The 24,136-nt window shown below is 36.7% G+C and overlaps 3 protein-coding genes across 3 annotated transcripts in view; 1 reads left to right on the plus strand and 2 right to left on the minus strand.

Annotated features, from left to right (window-relative positions):
- Positions 1–24,136, minus strand: part of LOC126751778 (uridine phosphorylase 1) — a 453,502-nt gene that overhangs the window by 329,440 nt on the left and 99,926 nt on the right. The gene's annotated exons all lie outside the window — the stretch shown is intronic.
- Positions 1–24,136, plus strand: part of LOC126751772 (acetylcholinesterase) — a 454,065-nt gene that overhangs the window by 289,987 nt on the left and 139,942 nt on the right. The gene's annotated exons all lie outside the window — the stretch shown is intronic.
- LOC126751768 (protein timeless homolog) overlaps positions 1–24,136 on the minus strand; it is a 571,553-nt gene that overhangs the window by 14,864 nt on the left and 532,553 nt on the right. Inside the window, exons 13-14 of the mRNA XM_050462284.1 lie at positions 17,722–17,823; positions 17,540–17,588 (exon numbers count right to left, since the gene is read on the minus strand). Coding sequence (XP_050318241.1) covers positions 17,540–17,588; positions 17,722–17,823 — 151 coding nt within the window. The remainder of the gene's footprint in view (positions 1–17,539; positions 17,589–17,721; positions 17,824–24,136) is intronic.

Genomic DNA, 24,136 nt, shown 5'->3' on the forward strand with positions numbered 1-24,136 from the left:
AGCCTGCGATGTTGATTGTAACAAAGGAGGCTAGCAAGCGAAAACTAGCATTTCAAAATAAGGAGACATATATACCTACTCGAAAACGAATCTCTAAAATATTTTTAGCCGATAAATTATATAATTCTATTTTCTATTTCCTCATGATCAATAAGCGTCGAGGGTCACAGCGTTTGACAGTATCAAAATTTTAAAGATTCAGCATCTCAGCAACTAACTAAAACTCGTCTTAAATTATATGGTGTTTATAGTAGAACTCCAAATAAGTTTGAAGAAGAATTTTTTTCAGACGAACCTTTGTTTAGTGTTAAGCAAACCAGGGTATGAATGCCATTTTTCTAAATGGGAAATGCGTGATACTTGAAGCAGTTAAAAGTAAAGCTGTTCCAGCACTTATTTTGAATGTGAAATTTGTTGGAAAAGTTAAAGAGGCAAACCAAATTTTTTATGTAATATTTTTTGCGTTTAAAATTTTTCAAATAATTTGTACCGAGATTATAGTCATGCAAAATTTTGTCAAGTTAGACGTCAAAAAACAAGTCTTACATGCAAGCAGTTGATTTTGATCGATCGTGCTCGAATTTTAGATTGATGTTCTAAAAATAAAATCCATGAATTGTTCTTCACCAATTCTGGCCGTTTCGACGGATATTCTCACGCAAACGCCTTAATGATTGGCCTGATTGACTGACCGTTTGTACCTCCGGAAAAATTTCATAATGCAGCAAAACTTTGATTTTAGAGCGGCTTTGACGTGGTTTTTTGGGTTTCGGCTCGTTTTTATCCGCCATTCCGATGATTGTTAACTTGTTTGCATGTCAAACTCATAAACCCATGTCTCGTCGGCTTTATAATGTTCTCAATGCATTTGGGATCGGAATTTGCACGATCAAGCATGTCCAAAGAGACAAATCTACCAAAAATCATTCGAACGGACTCGTGAGAGATGTCGAGCTCTCTTGCCATCTCTCTAACACTTGCCTAACGTTTTTCAAGCATGATTTTCTTGAAGTTCCAGAACGAGGCATGTCTTCAATGATCTCTCAACCGTCTTTGAAGGCCTTGTACCACTCGTAGGCTTACGTTTTTAATAAAACTTTATCTTGAAAGCTTTTGAGGTCTCGAAAAGTGATATAACGTATTCTATCTACAAGATATATACTATATCCGAATACTGCTAGAGTCTATAAGTAACTAAATAGAAACAAAAAGTACATACAAATATGAAAATGTACGAGTTACAAATAAAAATTGTAAAATATATAACAACTAACACAATTAAGAGCTCATACTTGGAGAGATTTTCGTAGAACTGTTCAAGAACCTATTTTTCAGAGTACCAAGCGCAAAAACTACTGGGTTTTCTTGAACCACCTTAGTATACGTATATATGTACCGAACTACCAACAACTAAAACTAAAAGCTGTCAATGCTCGTGGGCAATAAAACATGACAATACAGCAATGTCTTAAATTGTAAATATGTACATACATATATGCAATCGATGCTGGTGTCATGGGAGAAGCAAAAACACTTTCTGGTTTGCATGACCGATTAACAGGCTCAGCTGCTTGCTCCGTGTTTGCTAAAAACAATTTAAGAACATTCTGTAAGCTTTGACACATATTTATTGACATCAATAGGATATTTTATAATATTTCATTTGTTTATTTGTGAATACTCTGGCAACTAACAATAAATATGGCAACGGACATTGGTTGTTATTTTATGCCTGTGAATCAGTATTTGGTTTTGTGCTAGTAGAATTGAAATTTCGAAAGCAAGTAAACAATTTATTGGTTTCATGGATGAAGTTGGTGAGTAGAAAAACTTGGTTTGATTAACCAACTTTTGCAGTTTTCATATTTTTCAAACAATTTACAAAAAAACAATCATAAGTCTTTATTTTCTTTATTTTCATAAATAATCTACCACACAAATACAAACCACATGAACAAATTGCTTGCTTTCAATCGGCACCAAGAGAGTGGCATATGCCACAGCTATTGCCCATTTAATACTTGTAAACCAAACTATATTTCACATTCATTTCGATCGATTTAGTTAAGCCAAAAGCTTTTCAAAAATTCTTAAGAAATCAATATTCCTATTGTTTAAAACACTCTTTCCTCGAACGTGAAAATTTGTAAAGCACAAAAGCGTTTAAGCTCCTAACTAACTAGTGAGTAAATAATAACATTAAGTCTGTTGATACAAAACCGTTTGGGAATACAAAATAATTGAGGTAAACACATCCGAAATACCCAATTTAGCTACGCTCTTTGTTTAAGCAGAAGTAGGCACCTTCTTAGTCTTAGTTCCACCACAAGCTTTACGACTGCTTTGCCCTTTGCATGCAGTCCTTTGTTTGCTGAGTTCAAGTCCTGCAAAACTTGGGCGGTTAACTGTTTTAATCGGCTTAAAAATTATTGTGAATGCGAAATTCTTTTCTTTTTCAATTTAAGTCTTATTTATTGCCAACTAAGTCGAAGGCAATTCTGCCGCAAGTGTGCATAGCTCAACTAGCTTTACTTTGAATTGTGTTTTTCAATACAAAAACAAATATTTTAAGCAAACAAAATATTAATTAAAATAAATTTGGGTGTTAGAATAGCAAATATTTACTAGGAAAGGAAATATTTACTGTTGAACTATATGAATTTTTCTTAGAACTATTATGAATATAGGCCAAAGTGTGTGCTTTATTAACATTATGGAATATGAAGCTCAATTGAGTTTATTTTTTACCAAAAGCTAAGAAATCTATTAAAATTTTTTTGGACTTTTATGAGCTACCCATTTTTTTTAAACATTTCAACATTTTTTTTTTAATTTCAGCAACAACAAGAACAAGTTATGAATTATATAGGGACCGAACACATTCCATAAACTTTAAATAAAAACAAGAAAAAACGTTAACTTCGGCTGCACCGAAGCTAATATACCCTTCACAGATGCATTTCTTTTAGTAACTATATTTTCAGTTTGCATGGAAGCTATGTGCTATGGAGATTTTGTATATTGTTACCTTAAGCAGTAATCCATACCAAATTTCGTGAAGATACCACGTCAAATGCAAAAGTTTTCCATACCAGCACTAGATTCCGATCGTTCAGTTTGTATGGTAGCTATATGCTATAGTTAACGATCTGAACAATTTCTTCGGAGATTACATTGTTGTTTTAGAAAATAATCTACACCAAATTTCGTGAATATATGTGAAAGCTTTCAAATGTAAACTTGATTTCGATTAAACTGTTTTAATCCAAATTATTTTTTTTTTCAATATAAGCAAAAAGGCAATTCTGCCGCAAGTTGATTCCGATCATTCAGTTTGTATGGCAGCTATATGCTATAGTTAACCGATCTGAACAATTTCTTCGGAATTACATTGTTGTCTTAGAAAATAATCTATTCCCAAATTTGCGTTAAGAACATTATGGAATATGAAAGCTTTCCAACAATTGATTTATCGTTCAGTTTGTATGGCAAATATGTTATAGTGATCCGATATCGGCAGTTCCGACAAATGAGCAGCTTCTTGAATAGAAAATGACGTTTACAAAATTTCAAAACGATATCTTAAAAACTGAGGGACTAGTTCATATATACACAGACGGACAGACAGACAGACGGACATGGCTAAATCGACTCAGCTCAAAGTACTGATCATTTATATATATACTTTATAGGGTCTCCGACGCTTCCTTCTGTGTGTTACAAACTTCGTGACAAACTTAATATACCCTGTTCAGGGTATAAAGAGGCATATTCATAACCAAAGCAACGCTGTCCCAAAGCTATTATATCAATGTATATTGTATCTTAAAGTACACTCAAGTGTAACAGGCTTAAAAAATGCGATTTTTGAGAGAAATACTTCATAATTCAGACATGAATAAATAAACCCTCGTTTCAGCATTGAGGCTATCATCCCTGACGACTGAATGGCTCCCTCCTTTTTCCGGGCGAGATCGAATTTACTAAACGCCTTCTATGCACATATTAGTTCTGCGGATGAGTGACCAAACATTTATAGCAAACTTCGGAGACCAAACAAGAATAATCTAACAAAACTTCCAACAAAAACTTTATTCCGATCATTCAGTTTGTATGGCAGCTATATGCTATAGTTAACCGATCTGAACAATTTCTTCGGAGATTACATTGTTGTTTTAGAAAATAATCTACAAAAACAAAAACAATTCAGTTTGTATGGAAGATATGCTATAGTTAACCGATCTGAACAATTTCTTCGCAGATTACATTGTTGTCTTAGAAAATTCTCTACCAAATTTCGTGAAGATACATTGTGAAATGTGAATATAGCTTTCCATACAATGTCGAACTTGATTTCGATTCAAAGGCAACTAACCCAAACAAATGAGCAGCTTCTTGAAGAGAAAATGACGTTTACAAAATTTCAAAACGATATCTTAAAAACTGAGGGACTAGTTCATATATATACAGACAGGCGGACAGACAGACAGACGGACATGGCTAAATCGACTCTGCTCAACATACTGATCATTTATATATATACTTTATAGGGTCTCCGACGTTTTCTTCTGTGTGTTACAAACTTCGTGACAAACTTAATATACCCTGTTCAGGGTATAAAGAGGCATATTCATAACCAAAGCAACGCTGTCCCAAAGCTATTATATCAATGTATATTGTATCTTAAAGTACACTCAAGTGTAACAGGCTTAAAAAAATGCGATTTTTGAGAGAAATACTTCATAATTCAGACATGAATAAATAAACCCTCGTTTCAGCATTGAGGCACCCGTGCTGACGACTGAATGGCTCACTCCTTTTCCCGGGCGAGATCGAATTTACTAAACGCCTTCTATGCACATATTAGTTCTGCGGATGAGTGACCAAACATTTATAGCAAACTTCGGGGACCAAACAAGAATAATAACAAAAATAACAATACTGCAGCAAAAACAACAACAACAAATAATACTTTCGTCGACCAAAGCCAAAGCCAAAGGCAGTCGTTTTACTGGGGATGATAGCCAAAGATCTGGCTGCTGAGACCTCTTTTGATGTCGAAGAGATAAAGGCATAACCCAAATAGTGGAGGCATACGAAAGTTTCCTAACCTACCGTGGACACCATTAAATGAAAGAGTTCACAGACGAGGAGGAGCTTAACACAACAGCAAGACATTTTTCTGATATGGCCAGAGACAGCCATGCAAGGAAGATGGGTGGAGATCGTCGTGAGATTGTTGAATATAGTTTTAAGCTATACATTTAATTCGAGAAACTGTAGGGTCCTCACCTGAAGTTTGACCGCTTGGAAACCTTTAAAGGCTATAGGGTCATCAAATGCATGGACCAGCCCTCCTTGTACTTCCTAAAGGTAGTGCTCGCGTTTGATGGCCCCATCTAGAGGAGCCAGGCGAAAAACTCCTTCGGTGTATGAAGCTGCAAAACAAGTTTGTTCCCGTAATAGGCCAGTGGCAGCTTATTAAGGAGGAAAAGCTAAATAAAGTAAGCAGACTGATGCTAGTTGCCATCTTCGAAGAGCCAATACAGATTTTAAAGAAGATTGACAACAAATGATGATATTTCAAGGAAAATGAATATTTCAAGGCGACAAAGCGGCTGATGAAGACGACAACAGCCAAGCTGGTGCAATATGTCGCCATCAAAGAATAGACGATGATCAATCACACTTTCAAATTTAAATTTTGTGTTTGTGTGACAAAAAGTCTGTGTAAAAAAAAAAACTTTCCATTACCTACAAGATTGACACATAATAAAATAAGCAAATTAATTAAACTATATTTTCAATTAAAGCAGACGATGTTTTCTTAATGTTTTATTAACGAATTTCGCTATTTCAAGCTTTAATAAATAATTAATTACTAAGCTGTCAAACAAAAATTTCAGGTTGCGTATACGCCATGACTCACAACTTAATGCTTGAAAACGCTTCAACGCCAAATTTATAAGCGCATCGTCAACATTTCAGTCAGCAGCTGCCACACTGACTTTAGTGGCGTTGATCTTCTAACTCGCACTTTATTACCTTTAATTAAAGTTCAAGTGTTTGTATGCACTTACACTTATATATTTATTACGGGCTGAGTACATGCGCTGGTAATTAAATTTAAGGTGAACATAATTTACATGCATAAACGATAAAAATGCAATTACCGCCTAAAATTTGACCAAATGGCAGGCTCTTTAAAAACTTTTTACTGCGCCTTTAATAGCCCGAGAGTGGGAGCGAGTAAGCTGTAAGGTATTTTCATATGCAAACGCATTTATTAGTTCAGGCGGTTTATTAAGGTGTGTTCAGCAACGTTAACTTTCACACAAGTGTGTTTTTATCTTTTCACTTTATAACCTTAGCGTTAACGGCCGAGGATTATCACCCCCACTTAACAGTTATTTTTATAATATACAAAAACAGAGCTCAATATCTACCGCCATAATTCAATCAAATTATCAAGCATAACTCTTAAGAGTCGAAATTTGAGTGCCGTAAGCCACAAATCATTATTCATTATTAAAATCATTAAAGCAAAGTGGACTTTGCGTATAGCTTAGAGGGTGATCAACGCTTTGTCCATTACTCACTTATAAATACAAATTGGATGGAAATAAGAAATTGAAATAAGAAATTTATAATGTTCATAAAATCTTGTACATTATTTGTGCAGTGAAAAAAATAGATAAGCTGGCGCCCACACAGTAATAAAAGGAATTTGAATTCACGATTATACTGTAAGAATTTCTTCTTCTTCTTTATTGGCGTAGACACCGCTTACGCGGTTAGAGCTGAGTTTACAACAACGCGCCATCCGTTCTTCCTTTTCACTGTTTGGCGCCAATTGGACATTTCTTGTATAGACAGGTCCGTTCCCACCTGGTCTTTCTAACAGAGTGGAGGTCTTCCTTTTCCTCTGCTTCCCCGGCGTGTATTACGTCAAATATTCTCATAACTGAAGTCCAATCGGACGACATGACTTAGCCAGCGTAACCGCTGTCTCTTAATTCGCTGAACTATGTCATTGTCGTCGTACATCTCGTACAGTTCATCGTTCCATCGAATGCGGCACTCGCCGTTGCCAATGAGCAAAGGACCACAAACCTTCCGCAGAACCTTTCTCTCGAAAACTCGAAACGTCGACTCATCAGATGTTGACCTCGTCCATGCCTCTGCACCATAAAGCAGGACGGGAATAATGAGTGAGTTATAGAGATTGGTCTTTGTTCGTCGAGAGAGGACTTTATTTCTCAGTTGCGTACTCAGTCCGAAGTGGTACCTATTGGCAAGAGTTATTGTGGTCCATCGATTGTAGTTACCCCTACGGCAATTTAGATTAAGTAAGCTTATACTGGCTGCCCATACATAATCCTGCAGGTATTGTAATGCCAGATGGAGTTTAATAGGAGCTGAAGTTTACATTGAAGCTCAAAACAGACTTAATATCTAATTTTGAGATTTCATCCAGTCCCGTGAACTTCGAAATTCTTAGACATCTAAGCCAAGTTCTAGATAAGGACGGACAGAAGCAGAAGAGGTATTTCATCGTCGTTTTCATGTATTTCATCACACGCTGATCCGACTTTCAGTCTTTTCGAAAATTTCTTTGCGTATCGTTTTCAGCGACTTCTTTGAACTGCTTCGGTAGCCAGGCGAATTGTACTTTTATCAATCTCATCGGCTCATACGTGTGCCGAAATGCCTTTGTGGTCTGGAACTCAGTACATATGTACTGAACTACTGAATCCCTACTACAAAGTACGTTCTCTGATCCAATAGCATATTGCATTAATGGATGCTTGGCTATCGACGTATGCGATGTTATTTATGTCGCTTACTGCGTTATTAGCTATCTAAGCAGCTATATTGACCGTAAGATACAGCAGTACTTCAGCGGCTTGAATGGCAGCCTGAGATCTAGCTGCGTGAAATGATTACAGCAATCAGTCATTTTTAATCCAATGTTTAGATGTTGAAAGTTCCGCTGATGTGTAAAGTGCCTCTGTGCCATGCACCCTCTTTTAGTCTGTCTGGAAACCTTCTCTCTAAAATAGAGCAGTAAAGTATGTGGTTTTTCCACCAACTCTCTGCTTGTTGAAATGTGCCCGAAGGTTCTTGTGGAGAATTCACAAAACGTCGGCAATCCTGCAGCTGATTTCGTTGCTGAGATTTTCATTCTCCAATTTATCGCCAACATCTTTCTGGCTGATTTTAATTGATCAAAATTTCATCAAACTTCAAGATGTGAATCCGTATGGAACATTTTTATTAAAAAAAAATTGTTGACATCTAGCGTCATGTTTCCAACTTGGTTTCATTTATATTTCGAGAGAGGTTTCCAGTCAATTTAATCGGTTAGTACATGTCTAAAATTATATACCGACAGAAAATAAGACGCATCCTGTGACAGCACATATGTATATGGTATTTTAGAGCGGCTTTATTTACAAGGAGGCAAAAAAACAGAAAAAATCACAAAAACATGTTCTACGGAATATTTCGCACAGCTTTGCCTAAAAGAATATAATAAAATACGGTTCTAAAACAGGTTTCAAGCCAGCGATTTTTAAGACGAAGTTTATCTTTTAGGGCTTATAAACTTGTATTAGTCAGTTTTGAGATATTCAAATGAAATTTAATATTTTTTAGGTCTATTTTGATGTTCTATTAATCATTTGTCGGAATCGGTCAAATCAGGCAGTTATATCATATTTCTCCCATATAACCAATTATTCAGATTTTTTATTTTCCGATATCCTGCATTTAATTAATAAAAACTCTTAGGCATAGTCTCTTAGGCAGAGTTCTTCAGAATGATCTGTAGAGCATTTCTCGTATATGTGATTTTACAGAAAACAGATCGACCCGGTCTAATTCGTAAGTATAATCATTTAACTGAGCATTCGTTATTACTAAATATTTCTCTTTCTAATTTGAAGTAGGCAAAATCAAGTCAGCCAATATTCAATGGCACTACTGCCTGGTTGATGAGCTTTCTGCTGCTGCCTTTGTATTTGTACCGACTAAAGCACGTTTTGATTACATTTGTTGGGCATTTTCTATTTGCTTTTTATTCCCAAAATGGTGTACTAGAAAAACATGGCAGCAAGAGCTGTCGGGCAGTGCAAGTTGAACGAAAAGTTTGCGCCATTCCCTTTCACCCATAATTGCCCACAATTATATGCGCTAAGTGGTTTTCATAGAAGTGCCATTTGAGCTAAACAAATAGTAATCCTTTTCGAATGCAAGTTGCTGAAAATGGCAATAAAGATTATAGCGGTTCACTGCGAGTGCGAGTGTATACCAGATTTGTATGTATTTGTTGGAGCTTTAGTGATGAAAGCGCACAAACGACAATGCCGATTGTAGAAGAATGAGTGGGCGCCACTTGAGAGCCGCAAAATGAAATTAAAAAAAATATGCTTCAATGCCACAAAACTCGAACTAGCTGAAGTTGGCTATTAAAATGCCAAAGTACAGCAAACACAAACAGGAAAAGAGTAAATACTATATAGATGTATATAAATGAAAGCAACAACACCAACAAAATGTGCCAGCAACAATTAAACCAACAATAATAACAAGCACAATTAGCGCAAAATCTATGTGAGAGCCGTGCCGACAATTGAGGTTGCATGCAACAAATGACGAGGCAGTCAAGTCAAGTGCTTCGACACAAAAGCTCGAGCTAAGCAGCTAAAGTGTGCGGAAGCAACGAACAAGTGAAATGTGACAAAAATGCCGCGCCAACTTCGGACAGCAGCAACAGTGGCGGCGGAAGGGGGCGAACGTTTGAACCGACATTTAAAATTAAATCTCCTCCAATGAAAAGTTTCAAGTCATTTTTGGCGTTAATCTCTAATTAGTTCCCTTGGGGGCAGAGCTTAGAGAAGCAAGAGGAGAAGCGGCAACAACAGCACCAACGACATCAAACGATTGCGCAACAAAACTGTTTAAATACGAAATTATATCTGCGGCGCTGACAAAGCCTTTACGCGTTGATGGCTCGCCAGAGCGAGTGGCAGGCGGCGTCCAAGTCGCCAGTTTAATCATTAAAGGCAGTTGGCGCTTTCCATTGACGGTACGCGGGCTGGCTTCTTTTTCGCTTTTTCCTTTAGACCAAAAATAATTGAATGAAGCACACCACACCTACAAAAATATATACATATACCTATTTAAGTATATTTATATAAAAACAAGAAAACAACGTTAACTTCGGCTGCACCGAAGCTAATATACCCTTCACAGATGCATTTCTTTTAGTAACTATGTGTCCAGTTTATATGGAAGCTATATGCTATAGTAATCCAATCTGAACAATTTTTTCGGAGATTATGTTATTACCTTAAGCAGTAATCCATGTCAAATTTCGTGAAGATACCACGTCAAATGCAAAAGTTTTCCATACAAGCCCTTGATTCCGATCGTTCGGTTTATATGGCAGCTATATGCTATAGTAAGCCGATCTTAACAATTTCTACGGAGATTACATTGTTGCCTTAGCAAGTTTCCCATGCAAGCATTTGAATCCGATCGTTCAGTTTGTATGGCAGCTATATGTTATAGTGGTCCGATATCGGCAGTTCCGACAAATGAGCAGTTTCTTGAAAAGGAAATGATGTTTACAAGATTTCAAAACGATATCTTAAAAACTGTTCCTATATATACAGACAGACGGACAAAGGAACGGACAGATGGACAGACAGACGGACAGACAGACAGACGGACATGGCTAAATCGACTCAGCTCAACATACTGATCATTTATATATATACTTTATAGGGTCTCCGACGCTTCCTTCTGGGTGTTACAAACTTCGTGGCAAACTTAATATACCCTGTTCAGGGTATAAAGACGGTGCGGCGTGCTGGATAAGTTACAATACAATTATAAACGGGCATTAACAAGACGCATTGACTCTTAAATATAATAATTTCAGCAACAACAGCTGACGCTGGAGGCAAAAGTTCTGCGGTTCAGCAAAGGTTGTCAAACTAAAGTCATAAATACCAAGAACGGAAAAAGAAAAAAAGTAAATTGCTTTTTTTTTGAAATATTATTAAATTACAGTTTACCAAAAATGTTTATTTTTCAATTTAATACCTTGAAATTCTATATACCATAGACTACCAACTAGCATCTGGAATTTGTACTTAAATTTCCCGGGTGAATGATATGTCAAATATATGTATTTTGTTAAGTTAGCAAGACTTAATTACTGTGCCAAATATAAGCGCGATCTATCAATCAACCAGTTCTTTACAGCAGCTTCTTAAGTCCGCACACCTTAGGCTGTACGCCTTGCGATTTTTACAATAGATAAAAATATCGAATGTTGGAAGAGGCTTAAGGTGATTTAGTTTTATAAAAAACACAAGCCTGTGAGGGGTACAAAGCCTTCACAGACGGTCGAGAGCTCATTGAAGATATGCCTGGTGTTTTGGTCGACATTCGACCTCTTCAATTGATGAAAATATTAGAACAGCGAAGGATATGGTGCTTGCTTGCATCGTCAGGCAAGTTTTAGAGAGATGGCAAGAGAGCTCGACATCGCTCGCGAGTCGTTCTTGATCGATTTGTCCCAATAAAACTGATTTTTTTAAAAAAAAGTTACCGAATTTAAAGCCAAAACAGTAATGAATACCATCGATCAACTACTGTATTCACCAGATTTGGCTGTGTGTGAGTTTTTCTGTGCTTCAAACTGAAATTCCCGTTCTGTGAAACACGTTTTCGAAGAGATAAAACAAAATTCGCTGCAGAAGCTGAGGGAAATTTCAGAAAGTGCTTAAGAAAAGCGTTTCGAGAACTAGAAAAATCGTTGGCATAAGTGTATTACTTGAAGGCTACAAATTAGATTTTGACGAATAATTAAATATTTTGCATTTTTTTTTAATAACAATTTCCAGGTGCTTTTTTGTCTTAATTTACAGTCAGTTAATACTTTAAATGCATGTTTATCAAAACTGTGTTTTCAAAATAGGTTGTTAAGTTTTTCCGCAAAAGACTCAACTAGACTTATTGAGATTTTGTAGAGGCCTTTGAGATATAATTTACAAAGTTCCTGAACCAAATATTTTTTGTTCAGAATTTTCGAAATTTTCAACAAAATTTACTCTGTTTTTTGTCAAACCGTCCACTAAAAATAAGCGTTTCAGATTTTGTGTTTTCTTCGTCCAATATCTGGTTTATTGTTTAATTAAAACACGTATTTTTTTCATTTTACTTCATAAGATCCCGTAAGAAGTTCTGCTACCTTGTGTTCGAGGGCCGGTCGGAAATGATTTTTAATATAAAAAATATATATATTAAAAATAGGCCAACTATCCCCTAGAAGCTTTAAAGTCTTAGCAAGGAATTTTTGAAGAAATCTAAAACCTAACTTCGCGAATTGCCTTCACTTAGTGAAGATATTTGAAGCTTCTCACTCTTGCATTTTCGACTTTTCCTCTTATTAATCTTTAAGTATACAAAACACACACACACAAGCATATATATATTTATTCTTTTTTTGTGTGTGAAATCAGTGACCACTATCTTTGCTGCTTTGTCACAAGCATCACTACACTCTTTTAGATACTTTTCTTTTGTTCAAAATCTATCAAAACTCAAGAGCGGGGGGCAAACGTACGACTAATGAAAAAATATGTACGTATGTAAGGAGCGCTGTGCCGCCACCGTCACCGCCACATGCAATGCAAAGAACGAATTGACTAAGCGTAATGAAGGATATCCGCACCAATGCGCTATGGAGGATGAAGGATCCTTAATTAAAACGACGGCAAACTAGCTGGCAGAGCAGAGAGTCTTGCAGAGACAGCGCCGCAATTGTTTGCACAACTTTGCAAAATAGGAAAGCAGTTGGAAAGGCAACACAGAAAAAAAACAAGAAGAAAATGAATTTTAAAAGAAGATTAAAAAATAATGAAGTAAAAAAATAAATATGACTGGAAGTGGTGAGTGGGGCAGAAGGCGATTAAAAACAGAGCAGTAAATAAGTAAGCTTTAGCGCAGAATTGGTCTGTCAAGTGGAGACCAGACCAGTGAGATGCATGAGATTTCGCTGAAAATAAAGGCGAAAAAAATTAAAAATAAAATTCAAGTGAATGACATTGAGGCATGCGGCTGCAGATTAACCAGCTAGAAAGGGAAACTATTGTCTGATTGACTTTGAAAATGTTGAAAATGAGCGCCGCCAATGTTTAATTTCAGTGCGTACACTTTTCTGTAATCCTTTAACATTTCTTTGTAGTAATTTTTATACCCACAACAGTATACAGACCAACCAGAAGGAAACATCGCAGACTTTATAAATTATACATAAAAATTATCAGCATATTGAGCTGAGTTGATTTAGTTATGTCTATCGGAATGTCTGTCGGTTTGTCCATATGTCTGTATATAAGTGATTTAGTCTCCCATTCTTCAAGATATCCATCTGAAATTTTGCGAATGTTCTTTTATACCTAAGAAGATGCACATTTGTCGGAATCTGAACGATCGGAAGCAAGTGCTTGTATGGACAACTTTTTCATTTGGGGAAATATCTTTACCAAATTTGGCTTGCAATATTGCCTAAGCCAGTTGTGCAATCCCCGAAGAAATTTTTCAAATCTGATCAATCTAGCCTATAGCTGCCATACACACTTGTTTCTAAAAATCCAGCCCTTACATGGAATATTTTTTATTTGACGAGATATCTTCATGAAACTTTCCGCGAATTATTATCCAAAGCAAGGATATAATATCTGAAGAAATTGATGAAATCGGACCACTATAGCATACAGCTCATAAAATATGATCGATCAAAATGAAGCTCTTTAATTTTTTTTCTTATGAAGGGTATTATAGCTTGTGTGAAATTAACGCTTCTTCTTATTTTTTATTTTTTATTTATTCTTTTTTTATTTTTTAATTTTGTTTTTTTAATTTCTTTTGAAGCAAACAAATTGTAGCAACTGCGGAGTTGGAGAGCTGGCATTATTTCACAACAAGTTAATTGTTCGTGCGCGCCAAAAACAATACTTCAGCATGCCAGTAAAGCGGGCTGAAAAGAAAACGCTACAACAAATGCAAATTAAGTCCAACGAGGCGTTGGCCTTAAAGTCAAACCGAACACAAGGCCACACACACAGAGGACCGCATGTGCGCTCGCCCAAATAATTGCCGCGTTTTCTGGCATTGCACAACACATCGCAATGCCGTTAAACCAGCCACACAAATACACAAAAGAAGAAGTGTATGTGTGTGTGCGCGCGTTCGTTTGCCTACAAATCAAATTAAAACCCATTTTTCTTATGTAATTAACTCATTCATTTCGTGAATGCGCACACGGCGCCTAAAAGCGCACTACCGCTGACGCCTTCCATTCACTGAACACATGCACACAGCGCCACAGATACACATGCACAGTGCTGCAGGCACACAGAGACACATTTAAAAAGCTGGCGGTGGGAAAGCGTCGCCTTAAGCTCATTATGCCGTCGGCGGAAATAAAAATAAGTCCAGCGGAATTTAATTTCGTTACAGTAATTTAATTTTAGTATTTTTATTTGCCTACCAAAATAACAGTAAAACGTATATACATACATAAGGCAATGGCGTGTGGGAGAAGAAATTAAAAATACGCAGCAAATAAACTTTCACTTTTGATTTCACTGTCGAAATGCGCCATTCTAAATCCTTTTACGACCGCGCAACTTGACGCGCATGTAATTAGCTCCGGCGCGGGGCAGTACCCGCACAACAACAACAACCTAACTAAGAATAATACCTAGTGCGCGGCATTAAACTAAATGCGAGTGTCTTAAAACCGGAATTGTTCGTGCACAAAGCGACTTGAGGCGTGAAACCCTTCAGCAGTTTCGCTTTCACATTTGCCTTCTCCTTCACACATACACGCAAAGCGGCAGCGGCTAACTGTTAAATTTATTTTCCACTTATTTTGCCCAAATATGACTCCCGGCTGGCAGACAAATACAATAAATTAGTTAAGTTGAGCCTGGCCGCGGGCTGCTCGCATTCCTAAACGCTTTTACTTTACTTCTTATTGCATTTTTTACTGCTACTTAGCATTGCTGCAGGTTGTTGTTATTGTTCGTATGCTTTTTTCTTTCTTTGTTTGCCGCAAAATTGCTTTTGTCGAAATCTAACCCTTTTTCTGGCTTTGTGTTTTGGGATGCTTAAGAAGCACACTAAATTAATTTGAAGTGTCGGTTTTCGGCAATGCTAATGTGGTATGGTCTGCTTTTAGGCGCAATACAGCAAACCTCGATTCCAAGTAGGAGAAAATTTAATTTAAAGCGTGAGTTGGTTAGAATTTCGAGAGATAAAATTTGGTTTAAAAAGTAAGATAAAAATTTGAGGAGCTTTGGAGAGTGCGGCTTAGTAGACCGAAACATGACTAAGTTGGAATTGCTGAATTCAAAAAAAATAGTTTCGTTTTAAATTCTTTTGTATGCAAAAATGTCTGTTAGTTAATTTAGTTCGGAAATTGGTTTCACGATGGACTGAGAGAAAAATTTGATGAATTACAACGAAAACTTTTAGGTGAGCTCACATGATTTAAGTACAAAGATATACGAATGGAATTATGAGTAGTTTTCGCCATTAAAGAAGAGTTCAGTATGATGCCAATGCTATAAAAGGTCGTTATATGAAATTAAAAAGTTGGAAAAAAACCTGCGCATCTATATCGTCGCTGAGGAATGCCCAATGTTATTATAACGGGTATTTCAATAGGGACGCTACAAAAGTAGATCGATAATGATAGCAAAACACCGTCATATTTTTTCCGCTCTTTTAACATTTATTTTCAGTAGGGTTTGTCATTTCCGCATGGAAAGATATCTCATCCAACAACGGGCCGAACTCATTCAAATTTATTTCCGAAATTCAGAGTCAATGGCCTCAACTTTGAAGAGCACTACGTTCAAGTTATGGTCGTCATATCGACCTGTCAGATCACCAACTGAACTTCTAGTGGAAAAAATTGAATCCAAAGGCAAAGTACAAAGTTCCCGTTGCTGCCGTTAGAGCATCAGTTGAGATAGACTCTCACACGTCGTTCTCAAGCGTTGGCCATCTCTGTGACTTCGTTGTGGCGAATTTTACAAAAAGATCTCGACCTACATCCTTACAAGATCAAACTGACGCAAGAGCTGAAGCCGCTTGACTACCAGAATCGTTGTATGTTCGTGAATTGGGCTGAGCAACAACTAGAAAATGATCCGGATTTTCAGCGAAAAATCATCTTCAGCAATGAAACTCATTTCTGCCTGAATGGCTTTGTCAAGAAGTAAAATATGTGTTATTGGTCAGGCTGGCGGCGTCAATCGGAATCGCTACCGCGATTAGACTTAGAAAATATGAGGTTCCAACAGGACGACGACACAAGCCACACAGCGAATGTCACAATTAATTCATTGAAAACCAAATTTGGTGAACGTGTGAATGTGTTATCTCACAAAATGACCCAATCAATTGGTCGCCTGGGTCGTGCGATTCGACGCCGTTAGACTACGTCAAGTCTATGATTTATGAAAACTGGCCAACGACGATTGATGTACTTCGAGTTTCATACATAATATCAATACTTTTACAGGAATTTCATTGATATCCTAAATCGTTTTGGTTTTATTTAAAAAATCTTTAGTAACGCTCTTATTGAAAACCCCGTTATGCTTATATAACCAAGTAACAATCTAGGTTCTAATTTTCTTACTACTAAGGGCGATTCATATCTTAACTTTCTCTTTATTTTTCTGAAATATTTTAATATTATATTGATCTCAGCACTAGGAAACTGTGAAATGACAACATTATAGGCAAGGACAACGCGAGCAAGCTACCTCACTCTCGAACTATTTGTTCAGAGTATACTGTATTTATAAACTTTTCGTATGAGCTGATATTTAATATAAGGTAACTAGCCTGAGAGTCCATTTAGCAATTGTTGGTTAAAAACGATACTAAGCTGCATTAAACTTTTGCTGTAATTGTGAACAGAGGAAAGCTGCTTTGAATTCTGACCGTGCTTTAGAACAGAAGAAATAGAAACGGCTGATGTTGGATGTTGATTCATAAGATGACATTTTATGTACAGTAAGCAATATTTTAGTATCTCGTTGTTCAATATCTCTCACTGTATGATTATATATATATATATGTATATATTTAACAAAAAGTGAAAATTTCTATTATATTTAGTTAAATATTCTATCATATTTATATTATATTATTAAAAACAAAAAAGGTTTGGTATATTGAAAACAATACCGCAAATGAATTTGGATTTACAAAGACTATTACTGGCGTAAGGTAAAAAAATCCTACATTGAGTATTAATAATTCCAGCAAAATTTTATCTTTTTTTATTTACGTCTAATTCAAAATCTCTATTTCAGTTACGAAATTAAAATCTTATTTGCAATCCTCATTTTCATATCATAATTTGGTATATCGATTTCACCACGACTTCATCAGTCTCACCTTTCTTATTATAATTGTAATTATTTCAACATTCACTCACCTTTTGGCAAAATCCTCAAATTTAAACGGCCGCTCGACAAGTCTCTCCTCTAAGTGCGCCAGAACAGAGAAAAAAACACAAACAGTGAAATTAGAATTTTTGTCAGGTAGACGAATTTAAATGGCTGGCGAAGTTCACACCAACAACACTTAAGAGCCATAAAAAGCGTGAAAGACACTTGCCTGGATACTCCTCATTCTCCTCTTCATCGTACTCTTCCTCTTCACCTTCAATGAACTGCGCGTTCCCTGTATTATCACCATTTTCAATTTCCGTTGGCAGAGCTGGAAAGGAAAAAAAGAGATAAGATACTGATACTAAACAAAATCTATAAAAAAAATAAAGAAAAAAAAATAAAAATAAAGAAAAAAAGAAAATAAAAAAAAATGAAGATAAAAAAATAAAGAAAAAAAGAAGATAAAAAAAATAAAGAAAAAAATGAAGACATAAAAAAATTAAAAAAGTGAATTTTTCAGCAGTTGTATTCTTTAAGCAGATTGCGAAGCGTGTATCCCCACGCAACAGCAAACGGGGGTTGTAGATGCGGAAATGTTAGAGAAATGCTTGTACGGAAATAATCAGGGATATCAATGCATTGCACCCCAAACTGATTGCAACGAGTATTCACTCGCCATTAAGGGCATTAGCAGCAAATTAAACTTCCACACCAAGGACATGAAGGTAAATTCCTCAACTAGTAAGCCGGTATGTAAGCGTGTGTTTGTGTGCATAAAGGTTCAAAGCAGGGTGGCATACCTTCAGAGTGTATTTGAGTCAAAGCAGGGTGGCATACCCTTAGAGTGTAACTGAGTCATCGATGCAGACTTAAGGGAGTTTGCTTGGAATTATATCATTAATAAAAAAGATAATGAGCAACAATAACAATAGATCATCATTAATAGGCGCAAACGAAATTGAACGGCCAGCAGAGCGCTATGAGCTAACTCTCGCTTAAATTATCACCTTTTATTATCAGTTGCAACGTACAGTTATCTTATGCAGAAATTTTGCTTCTCAGCATAATCACTTGTTGCTCCTTTGGACGTGCTCATGACTTCATCCACAAAGCAAACTCATCACTCACATGTGTGTATATACATATGTATGTGTGGGAGAGCGTGTGTGCTTTAGTGCTCTACTTACATAAGTTGCTAATTAATTAACAAACAAGAAAAAGTACAAAAAGCACGAAATCATTTCTCTTCTTCTTCGTCGCTCTAAAGCAAAAGTTTGCGAAAATTTTAGTTTTCTCTTTCCCTTTTCCATTGCTTTGGCATTTCGGTACAGCGCAGCAGAAGTTTAACGAGCAGTCTGCGTGGCAGCAGCAGAAGTTGCTTGCTGTAGCCTGCACAAATCATGTAATAGACACTGACCTTTCGGAAGTTTGTTTAACTTTAACAAAGCACAGCAGAGCAGCAAATGTTGCTGGCGTATGCGTTAGTTACATGCATATTCACTTGCTACATGCGCTTCTGCTTGCTTGCTACATGTGTGTGTATAGAGAGGATATAAAAGTAGTTGGCGTTATCGGGGTAATTCTTAAAGTTTCAGCATTCGAGAACTAACGAAACATGGCACAGTGAAATATTAGCTTAATTAGCAAAGTAAGAGCAATTTAGCACAAGATATACTATATTCAATATTGCGGTTGGCTAATATTGAGGTTAAATCCGCTTGAGTGAGCATGAAATCGAATTTCGATTATTGAAAAAAAACTCACTTTATTTCAAACTAGAATAAACTGTACCTTCAGTTGTACCGAAACTCCCCTCCAAAAATAAAATAGTTCCCATGCCACACAACGACGCCTTATATTTCTTTTGACAATTCTCTTCAATAAGGTTTGCCATTTTATCATATAAAGATATACAACCCAACAACGAGCCAAAATTATTAAAATATACTACCGAAATTCGGAGTCAGTGGCCTCAACTTTAAGAGCGCTACGCCCCATTTATCGTCGTCATAATCATCCTGTCAAATCAACAATTCAGCGTCTAGTGGAAAAATTTTAATCCACAGGCATATCACAAAATGTTCCCGTACCAGTGAGATAAAGAAGTGTCCATAGTGTCCAGAATATTGCAAGTGCATCAATTGAGGAAGACCCAAATCGGTCTCTCACACGTCGTTCTCAAGCGTTGGGCATCTCAGTGACGTCGTTGTGGCGAATTTTGCGAAAAAATGTTGACCTACATCCTTACAAGTTCAAACTGACGCAAGAACTGAAGCCGCTTGACCACGAGATTCGTCGTATGTTCGTGAATTGGGCTGAGCAACAACTCGAAAAAGAGTCGGATATTCATCGAAAGATCATCTTCAGCGATGAAACTCATTTCTGGCTGAATGGCTTCGTCAATCCCGAAAAAATACGGTTTGGTGCGGTTTATAGACCAGCGGCGTCACTGAGCCGCACTTCTTCCATGATGATCAAGACTGACACGTTACTATGAATGGGAATCACTATCGCTCAATGATAACCGAATATTTTTGACCCAAATTGGATGAAATGGACTTTGAGAATATGTGGTTCCAGCAGGACAACGCCAAAAGCTACACAGTGAATGTCACAATCGATTTATTGAAAACCAAGTTTGGTGAACGTGTTATCTCATGAAATGGCCCAGTCAATTGGCCGACTGGGTTGGGCCATTCGACTATTTCAGTCAAGTCTATGGTCTATGCCAATAAGCCAGCGACGATTGATGAACTTCCTACGAATATCGAACGTGAAATTGCAGCAGTACCGGCCGATTTATATTTGAAAACCGTCGTAAATGGGGTTCAGCGTCTGGACTTCTGCAAGCGTGCCCGTGGTGGCCCTGTAAAATAAATCGATTTCCACACAAAATGGCATAGAATGTACTTTCACAGAAATAAAGAATTTCATTGATATCCCAAAGTTTTGTAGCGCTCTTATTGAAAAACCCGTTATATGCTATGATGGCCTGATCTGAACAATTTCGTCGGAGATTGTACACTTGCTTTGTCCTTGAAAATATTTTATCATATAGCAAAGTTTTCTATACAAGAGTTTGATTTTAATCGTTAAGTTTGAATATGCCGAACTAAGCTACAAACTTCAGTTCCATCTGTTATATTCTTTACATTTTTATATATGACCGCTTCATACCACTTTTTTTATACTCTCGCAACAATGTTGCTAAGGAGAGTATTATAGTTTTGTTCACAAAACGGTTGTTTGTAAGTCCTAAAACTAAAAGAGTCAGATATAGGGTTATATATACCAAAGTGATCAGGGTGACGAGCAGAGTCGAAATCCGGATGTCTGTCTGTCCGTCCGTCCGTCCGTCCGTGCAAGCTGTAACTTGAGTAAAAATTGAGATATCATGATGAAACTCGGTACACGTATTTCTTGGCTCCATAAGAAGGCTAAGTTCGAAGATGGGCAAAATCGGCCTACTGCCACGCCCACAAAATGGCGGAAACCGAAAACCTATAAAGTGTCTTAACTAAGCCATAAATAAAGATATTAAAGTGAAATTTGGCACAAGGGATCGCATTAGGGAGGGGCATATTTGGGCGCAATTTTTTTGGAAAAGTGGGCGTGGCCCCGCCCCCTACTAAGTTTTTTGTACATATCTCAGAAACTACTATAGCTATGTCAACCAAACTCTACAGAGTCGTTTTCTTCAGGCATTTCTATATATAGTTCAAAAATGGAAGAAATCGGATAATAACCACGCCCACCTCCCATACAAAGGTTATGTTGAAAATCACTAAAAGTCCGTTAACCGACTAACAAAAAACGTCAGAAACACTAAATTTTACGGAAAAAATGGCAGAAGGAAGCTGCACCCAAGCTTTTTTTAAAAATTGAAAATGGGCGTGGCCTCGCCCACTTATGGACCAAAAACCATATCTCAGGGACTACTAGACCGATTTCAATGAAATTCGGTATATAACATTTTCTTAACACCCTGATGACATGTACGAAATATAGGTGAAATCGGTTCACAACCACGCCTTCTTCCAATATAACGCTATTTTGAATTCCATCTGATGCCTTCTCTGTATAATATATAGTACATTAGGAACCAATGATGATAGCGGAATAAAACTTTACACAAATACGGTATTTGAAAAATATGTAAATGACGTATAATGAAATCTCGATTATCACTTCGTTCGAGAGTATAAAATCGAGAGTATAAAATGTTCGGTGACACCCGAACTTAGTTACTTTGTTAAACTTAAAGAAGTCACTCGCTGAACAGAAATTTAAGTCGCAGGAGGAAATTATCGCCGCCACGATGGCTTACATTGCTGCCTTCCAGAAAATATAGTTTTAGTGCGGGTAGAATGACTGAGATAAGTATAACGAGCTATAAGAAGACTATGCTTAGAAAAAAAACTTACAATTCGAAAATATTCGTTTTTGTTGTAGTCAAAGTACTTATCGGACCATTATGGCAAATAAGAGCTTTTATGTATGCTACCTGTGCTTTTTGCTAATTGTGATTTTGATTCTCCATTAAACTTTACAGATAAGCAAAATTCTCGATTGACTACTGAGCATATGAAACGGCAGCAACTATGAATACCTGCACACGATTTCGTATTCACGAAACTAAAATCGTTGGAATTAGCATTCAGCTCTGAATTAAACGAATCTTTTGCACTTCGCTTGCTTTGCAAAGCTGAGCCAGTCGTCACTATTGTGTTCGCAATTTGATTGCCTTTCTGCATACACGTTAAATATATGTATGTAGTCCAGAAAGTAAGGGAAGTATGAGTAAACGTGCACAAACAACAAATGTATTTAAGCTAAATGGAGCTGAAAATATCGAAAATCCAGACTTGCTGTTGAGTAACGGTTGTTAGAAATTTGTTTGCACTCCAAATGACACTTTTATGTCGACGGCCAAATTGAATTAACTGTACTAATTGATTTGGGATATATAGTGTGCCATGGTGGTTGTTGTCGGGAGTTGCCGGGAGTTTGCAGGAAGTTGTCCTTTTTTCGGTGTGTGAATGAAGTGAGTCTTTTGCTTCAAGTAAGTAAGTTTACGAGCGGCTAATCGAAATTTGATGTTTAGGGTAGATGGGATAATTAGAAAAAGTGTGAAATTAAGTGTTGACATATATTTTATGAGACAGCAGGAAAATGCCGTATTTGCATATGAAGTTTTCGTTATGCATAAATTGCCATAAAATGATTTCGCTTGAATATAAAATGATTTATAATAAATAACATTTGGTCAATGTATGGTGGTGGCGGCAAAAATAATGAAAGCAGAAGCGTCTATATTTTTAATTTTTAATTTATATGATTTGTTGAGAGTTCATCTTTACAATTCAAAACTTATTTGCGCTAATTTTGTTAGCCTTATTTGAATCAAAATATTTTCCACTATTTTTGGTTTACCATTTTGTACACTTTGTTGCCAGTCATCGCATACAGTTTCTGCATCTATGCAACGAAAGCATTCCAAGATCGTCATTTAGTTCCAAATGGTCGAGATATCTTTCACATAGTCATAAAAAGTCAGAGAGCGTATTTGGTATGCAGAACTTTAAACCAGTGAACTAATACCGCCTAAACGTTTTAATTTGAAGGAAAAGCACTTGAAACAAACAATTTTGATGACACGGATTCTGTAGCACCTTTCTACATTCGAAAAAAACCCACACACATGCTTTGGAGCAAATGCGTTTAGACAAATATTGCTTAAACAAAGCTGCTACGCTTTAGCAGGCTACAACTCAAAAACTATTTCAGATATTGACGTAAAATTTTAGTATTGCCTCCCCCTTGATCTCCAGAAGAACCTCCACAAAAAGGCGTCAGGTGGAGACAAAAATGATTATACCCTGAACTGGGTATATTAAGTATGCCACGAAGCTTGTAAGATACAAAAAGAAACTTTGGAGTACTCTTAAAATATATACATACATTGTGACAAAAAAGTACCCGGAAATTGTAAATAAAACACAAACTATTTAATTATTCTTCAATATTTATTTTGTTGCCTTCAAAGTAATCCCCACTGGAGGTAATACACTTATGCCAATCTTTTTTCCAGTCTTCGGAAAATTTGCAAAAGCACTTTTTGAGATGGACTTTCAGCTCATCCAGGTTCCACGGAGCGGCAACTTCAGTTTGGGGGAAAAGTCAAATCTGGTGAATACAGTGGTTGATTGATGGTATTCATTTCATTTTTGGCTTTAAATTCGCTCACAATCAGGGCTCGATGCGATAGTGCATTATCATCGCGTAAAATTTATGAATAGTTCTTCCCCAATTCTGGCCGTTTTCGACGGATGTTCTTACGCAAGCGCTTCAATACGGCCAAATATAACCCCTTATTGACCGTCTGTCCATGCGAAGGAAGTTCATGATTCACCAAACCACGAATATCGAAAGAATCAATGAGCATCACTTTGCTTATTGAGCAGCTTTGGCTTGATTTTTTGGTTTCGACTCGTTTTTATTCCTTTCATTATGATGAATGTTGACTTGTTTGCATGTCAAACTCACGCTCATCGGCGGTTAAAATGTTCTGCGTGAATGTAGGATCGGAATTCGCACGAAAATTCTGCTTTATCGGGACGAGTCGAGCAAGAAAGTGTTCC

This window comes from Bactrocera neohumeralis, chromosome 2, assembly GCF_024586455.1.
Source record: "Bactrocera neohumeralis isolate Rockhampton chromosome 2, APGP_CSIRO_Bneo_wtdbg2-racon-allhic-juicebox.fasta_v2, whole genome shotgun sequence".
In the NCBI taxonomy this organism is placed as follows: domain Eukaryota; kingdom Metazoa; phylum Arthropoda; class Insecta; order Diptera; family Tephritidae; genus Bactrocera; species Bactrocera neohumeralis.